We start from the raw sequence: 6944 nt of genomic DNA on the forward strand, positions 1-6944 counted from the left end.
AACATGAATTTTATTTGAATTGTGATCTTTTTAAAAACATGTAATATTTGTCAAATTTTAAAAATTGTGAACTCTCTTCAAATTTGCGATCAACTTTTGAATTCATGAGCATTTTTTCAAATTCATAAATATTTCTTAACTTTTTTTGTGCAATTAGTACATACAAACACCACATACACCATGCGTGCAATATGTCTTCTTATTTTTTTATACATCTTATTTTTTAAAGTATCACCACTTGGTTACGCGCGCGCACACACACATACACATAGACTAACCCACGTTATTGCATTTCCATTGTTAGGGCGCAACTTAATTTAGAAAAACAGTGTACATGGTTTTCTTTTTTACTATCTATTGTTTGTTCTTTTACTCGTTTGTTAGATAAATGATTTTTTAATGATACAAAATGATTCAACGCGTACATCCTTTTCCTCTAGTTTTTTCTTCATTGTTTACCTTTTTCTTCAGCTTCTATGTAAAAGTGAGCGAATATTTTGTGGTCCTCTGATGGTTTGTCAACAAAACAAGAAAAATCACAAAGAAAAATACAAGAAAACCCAACAAATAGACAAAACAGCCTAAAGAAACTATGCAGCGAGACAAGTCCATTGAAAAAATAAAAGAAGAAAAAGGTGAGAGAGAGAGAGACGGGCCCAGCTCAAGACAAGAATTGAAAGCAACGGGCCAGTACAGGTGCATGGATAATACGCTGCTTACAAAGGTGGAGGGCGCTGCTATGGAAAATAAAAAAGATGGATGACGTCATCGACTAGTCGACTGAGATCTAAACACACTCATAAATGAATTTACGAACACTTTCCGGAAGGAAATAAAAATTCATGGCGCGTGCCATCGCATGCAAAGAATTATCGGACTACGCCATCAAAAGCCCGGAGACCAGAAGAACCACGTAGCCAAATGCAAGGCTCCCTGCGCCAACGACCCGGCACGACGAACTCTTGGCGTCCGCATTGTCACTGGCAGCACGCTCGCTGGCGCCCGGGGCGTCGGCCGTCGCCTTGCCCCCACGTCCCGGCGCCGGCGCCGGCGCAGGCACGGGCGCCATCTCCGGGGTGGCCGGGAAGATCTCCTTGGGCAGCAGCACCCTGTTGAGCGCGTACACCGCGACGGGCGACGTCGAGTACACGCTGCTGGCGAGCTTGGCGGTGGCCCAGCCCGACACGACGCCGATCGTGCCGGCGGCGTATGTGACGTTCACCTTGTACGCGTACATGGACACCGGGCTCGCCGCCGCCAGCTTGGAGAAGGCCGAGAGCGGGTAGTACCTGGGCATGGCGTGGTGCAGCATGAGCGACCGGAGCTGGTCGGTGGTGAGGTTGGACAACACGGTCTCGTTGAGGGCCGCGAACGCCGAGTTCTGGGGCGCGAAGACGGTGATGCCCTGCTTGGTGTCGTTGGCCTGGCTCTGGAACGTCTTGATCACGTCGGTCATGGTGAGGTACTCCAGGAACTTGCCATACGGCCCGGCGAGGGAGAGCAGTTCGGCGAGCTCGACGTAGCGCGGGGCCGGCGCCGGCGCCGGGGTCTCGACGATCGGCGCCCGTGCCTTCTGGGACAAGGCGCCGCGGGAGAGCGCCAGGCAAAGCAATGCGCTGACAAGAACAGCCGTCTTGGGCTCCATTTCTGCAAAACTTGATGGTGTGCGTTACAGGACTTGCTACAAAAGTGCAGATGATGAGCAACTGCACCTGATCGATCGAGGCTGTGGTGAATCTCTACGAAGGCAAGACGTATTTATAGCACATGGTACTTTGATGGATGGTATAAAACTATAGTCTGGAAGTACAGGCCGGGGTTGGCGCTCCGCTGGTGTTAGCTATGCTGTCGATGTTGAGTGGTCAACTGAAGATCTGAACACGGTGATATGGTTCGGGAATGTTTTGTCTGCAGGTAGCGGGGTGACTGCAATTTTGTTCTTCTGATCTGCAGGAACGCTGCGGGTACGTCGGAACAAACAGGATCCGCTTTGGGTTCAGTAAAGTTTTCTCGGGCTGTGATTTTACAGCGATGTCAAAACCTTCTGGCATAGTACTATGTTGTGATGATAGTTGAGCACGTGTGCTTAGCCCTTCAGTTGCCTTGCGATTTACACGGCCGGACGTTCCACGCGACAGATACTCCAATTTATTTGTTTTTGAAAACTGAGCTTTTCTAAAATAGAATAGTACAATTTGGATTATCTAGAGAATAGATCAAGACCGATGAGTATTAAAATGGGAGCACCGACGGAATGCACAGCGGAACCCTCTACAAAAATGCAGAATAGACGTGGAAACTGTTCTCTAGAGGACATGCCAACTGATATTTATTCGTTAAACAAACCAGTGCTGTGTCGGCCAACTCAAAACACAGGTATGATGAATGATGAAATCAAATAATAATGTAGTGTTATATATAGTATAACACGCTCTGAATCTCTGATGCACGTAGTTGTGCTGCACTGCGGGTGCACAAACTCTTGTCCCCGGCGAAAGCTGGAGACGTGCACGCCGCGAGAATTCTGTCTCGGCGCTACTGGGATGCCACCACCCCGAGTCTCACCAGCGCACGTACAGACGAGCATAGCCAAGCCAGATAATAGCATACATGTCCATGTCACGGCTGATACCCGAATCACATTTCACGCGTGCGAGGAAGGAAGCACGACTTAACGAAACGTGTGCGCCTGCCTCGTTTCTGTCTCCCCATTATTCTCTCTGGCAGAGGAGGAACCAGCGAGTTTTTTACGGGCAAGAAGCAAGTGGAGCTTTATTCTTCGTTTGTTCTTTGAGCTCGGCAGTAGTTGGTGTTTACTTGTCATTTGAATCTCGGAAGCAAATGAGTTTCAGTGGAAGCGAAGGGGTTGAAACGGTAAACACATAATGACTCTTGAAGGACCTGTTTAATTGAGGCCTAATTTTTTTCTGGAGCGAATTGAGATATAAGGACATCTTCAACGCGGTGCACCAAAACGCCGCTAAACGTCTGGAGAGCGCGGTCCAAACATATTGTGTCACCCAGCGTCGTTCATCAAATGCCCGCGGACCAATCCACACGTTCAAATCCATCAAACTGGAAACAAAGCTCGGGAGGTTTGGAGGAATCCAAACATCCGCCACGTCAAACTCTGGCACACCTGATCCACCCAACCCCTCCCCCCACCCCCCCACCCCCCACCCCTCCGAAAATTGTAAACACGCTGAATGTTTACAGAGTTTTATAGGCTCTTTCCAAACTAATCTTCTCCCCCCCCTCAAATTTCAGGGGGGTGGGCCCCTCACTTTATTTCTACTCTATATCCACACCCATCAAGACTGTCGCTGCTGCTACACCATTCCGGCTGCCTCCCAGTTTTGCCGGACCGCCGCTTCTCCGCACATGCGCATTGTACTTCGCCGTCGTTCCATCCGTGGATTCGCCCGCGTCCCAGGGATCATCCGCCCCATGCCGACACCGTCCATGCCGGACACCATTGTAGCGTCCAAGACGCGATTCTATCCCAATCACGTGATGAATTCATGATTAGGGCACAGCCACATTTCGAGCTCATAGCAAGGTGGATATCATTATAACATATCATGTACTGAATAGATGAGATTATAAAATAAAGGCTTACACTCGCCACAAGCTACATCATGAATACAACAATTCATCAATACATAACAATCATCATACATAAGAGTAGGATCCGACTACGGATGAAATCAAACGAAAAAGAAGGACGAAATCCACTCTGCTAATCCCAGGCTCCCCGACCCGGAACCTAATCCCTTGATTGAAGAAGAAGAAGAACTCCAAAAGCAATCAAGCATCGCTCTCACGTCAGATCATCGCATTACCTGTACCTGCTACTGTTGTTGTAGTAATCTGTGAGCCACGAGGACTCAGCAATCCCATTACCATGAGTATCAAGACTAGCAAAGCTTAATGGGTATGGAATGGATAGTGGTGAGGTTGCAACAAGTACTAAGCATTTGTATGGTGGCTAACTTACGAGTACAAGATTAAGAAGAGTTACTACGCATAACAGTTGTTGGAAATATGAGCAAATTACTACAAGATTTAATCCAAGTAAATAAAAGATAGATCATGACTACAGTAGCAGAGATTAAACTAATCATGCGAACTAGCATAGCAGATGAACAGATCACATCTAGGGCACATACTAGAAACATGAATTCTACCACGATCTCGAACAGGAAGGATAGAATCACATACGGTGCAGCGGGAGCAGCACCGCCGACGTTGACGTTGTCGCCCATGTCGTCGAGGATGAGGTTGCCGAGGTCAGGGAAGAAGTCGTCGTTCACGAAGTCATCGCTGCCAGCAGTCGCGCGAGTGCGCTCCCCAAAAACTTGATCGCCCATCTCCCGTACAGGATCACGAGAGGCGGGGTTCCGGAGGCCTGCTATCCCTTCTCCTGGTGCACGCTGAAAGGAGGGATGGAGAAGACTTGCTTGGCGACGCAATGATCTAGAACGGTGGTGAGAAACCATACGAAGACAACGTGCATAGCTCTGTCCTCGGATCGGCTCAATCCCGCAACCCGTCGCGCGTCGTGACGAGGCGTGGCGAGGCGAGCGAGGAGGAGGAGCGCGTGTAGGTCTCCTCTTCTCATGCTCATACAAGTGGTAGAAGAGCTCACCTTATAAAGAGGTGCAACTCTCTCTCAACTTCCGCGGTGGGACTGAACTTTAGTCTCACTCACTCCACTCACATGTGTGCATGGATGGGCCAAGAGAATTTCAGAATTTTAGTTGGGCTTTGGGCCAAAAGCCCACTAGCAAATTCCAACAATCCCCCACAAAGTCTCATTGGCACATCTCACCATTTGGTTCCAAAACATTGTTTATATACCGGTGCTTAATGGAGACTGTGAAGTTGAACTTTCACTTAGAGATTTATGCTACACTAGATCACAACTTGAATAGTGGACTATGCCTTGAACTACAAGTTTTCTGCGAGACTAGTTTCACACAAATTCTTGACCGATACTGGGCTACCGCAAGGCTTCCCTGCGGGTGGAGCATATACGTCGTACTCCAGGGCCTTTTCATGAATTTATTAGAGAACACCCAATTCTCACAGACTGCAATGTTAACAGTCAAATTCATATAGGTGTGTTCCTCAGAAGATGTTCTACAGGACAACATCTCTGCTTACCCGAATAAGCCACTTGGAACACATTAATATAAGTATCAACCTGCCATGCAGATCACGAGAGTATTGCATCTTCACGGAGTGGGATAGTTAATATAGGGATACTCTCCTCCCAGCTGACCAACAACTTGTCTCCCACTTCTACTTCATGGGATCTTCGATCACATAGAGTGGGTTACCACTATGGACAACTCATGCGGTGGGTCTCAGACCCATCTCCATCGATGCATTATCTATCACATTACGTGATAGATCCTTTGTGAAGGGATCTGCCAAACTTTTCGATGTTTGGATATAATCCAACGTAATAACTCCGGAGTTCCTCAATTTTCTGACAGATTTTAGTCTCCTCTTCACATGCCTTGAGGGCTTCACATTGTCCTGAGAATTGTTTATCTTGACGATCACAATTTGATTATCACAGTTCATCAGGATAGGGGGTATTGGTTTTTCAACCATAGGTAAGTCCATCAAGAGCTCACGAAGCCACTCTGCTTCAACAGTGGCAGTGTCTAATGCTGTGAGTTCTGCTTCCATAGTTGACATTGTTAAGATGGTCTGCTTGCAAGACTTCCAGGAAACAGCGCCACCACCAAGTGTAAAAACATAACCAGTTGTGGCCTTAATCTCATCGGCATCAGATATCCAGTTTGAGTCACTATAACCCTCCAGTACCCTCGGATACCCGGTGTAGTGAATCCCATAGCTTGCGGTGCCTTTCAAATAGCGCATAACTCTCTCAAGCGCATGCCAATGATCATCTCCCGGTTTTGACACAAGCCGACTCAGCTTGCTCACAACAAACGAGATGTCAGGCCTCGTGGCACTCGCCAAATACATAAGCGAGCCAATAATCTGAGAATACCTTAGTTGATCTCTAGCAATTCGTCGATTCTTTCGAAGCAACACACTAGCATCATATGGAGTTGGAGAAGGCGTGCAGTCGCTATACCCAAAATGACTCAAGACCTTTTCCACATAGTGAGACTGAAGCAGTGTGATCCCACCATTCTCATCTCTCAACAACTTGATGTTTAAGATAACATCTGCTACTCCTAGATCCTTCATCTCAAAACAGCGAGATAAAAAATCCTTAACCTCCTTGATTAAATCAAGTTTGGTTCCAAAGATCAATATGTCGTCGACATACAGACAAAGAATAACTCCTTCGCCCCCACCATGGTGATAGTACACACACTTGTCACCATCGTTTACTACAAAGCCGGCAGCAGTTAATGTTCTTTCGAACTTCTCACGACACTCCTTAGGAGCTTGTTTAAGGCCATATAAAGACTTTAATAACTTGCACACCTTTCCTTCCTGACCAGGTACTAAAAAATCATCTGGCCGATCCATGTAAATTTCCTCCTTCAACTCTCCACTGAGGAAAGCCGTCTTAACATTCATTTGATGAACGAGAAGACCATGTGAGGCAGCCAGTGATAGTAGCACCGAATTGTGGTCAGTCTAGCCACGGGTGAGTAAGTATCAAAGAAGTCTTCACCTTCTTTCTGGGTATAACCCTTAGCCACAAGCCATGCCTTTTACTTTTCGATCATACCATCAGGTCTAAGCTTCTTCTTGAACACCCACTTACATCCTACAGGTTTGCAACCATAAGGACGGTCAGTGATCTCCTAGGTTCCGTTAGCTAAGATGGAATCCATCTCGCTACGAACAGCTTTCTTCCAGTAGTCAGCATCAGGAGATGCATAGGCTTCTGAAATAGTCCTAGGTGTGTCATCCACAAGGTACATAATGAAATCATCACCAAAGGACTT

The 6944-nt window shown here is 47.1% G+C and overlaps 1 protein-coding gene across 1 annotated transcript; it reads right to left on the minus strand.

Annotated features, from left to right (window-relative positions):
- Positions 1-629: 629 nt before the first annotated feature.
- LOC119359608 (fasciclin-like arabinogalactan protein 7) lies at positions 630-1713 on the minus strand. Its single transcript, XM_037625738.1, has one exon. It carries the CDS (start codon positions 1643-1645, stop codon positions 878-880), a length of 768 nt encoding a protein of 255 aa, XP_037481635.1. The 5' UTR covers positions 1646-1713; the 3' UTR covers positions 630-877.
- Positions 1714-6944: the final 5231 nt, after the last annotated feature.

This window comes from Triticum dicoccoides, chromosome 2A (genome assembly GCF_002162155.2).
Source record: "Triticum dicoccoides isolate Atlit2015 ecotype Zavitan chromosome 2A, WEW_v2.0, whole genome shotgun sequence".
Taxonomy (NCBI): domain Eukaryota; kingdom Viridiplantae; phylum Streptophyta; class Magnoliopsida; order Poales; family Poaceae; genus Triticum; species Triticum dicoccoides.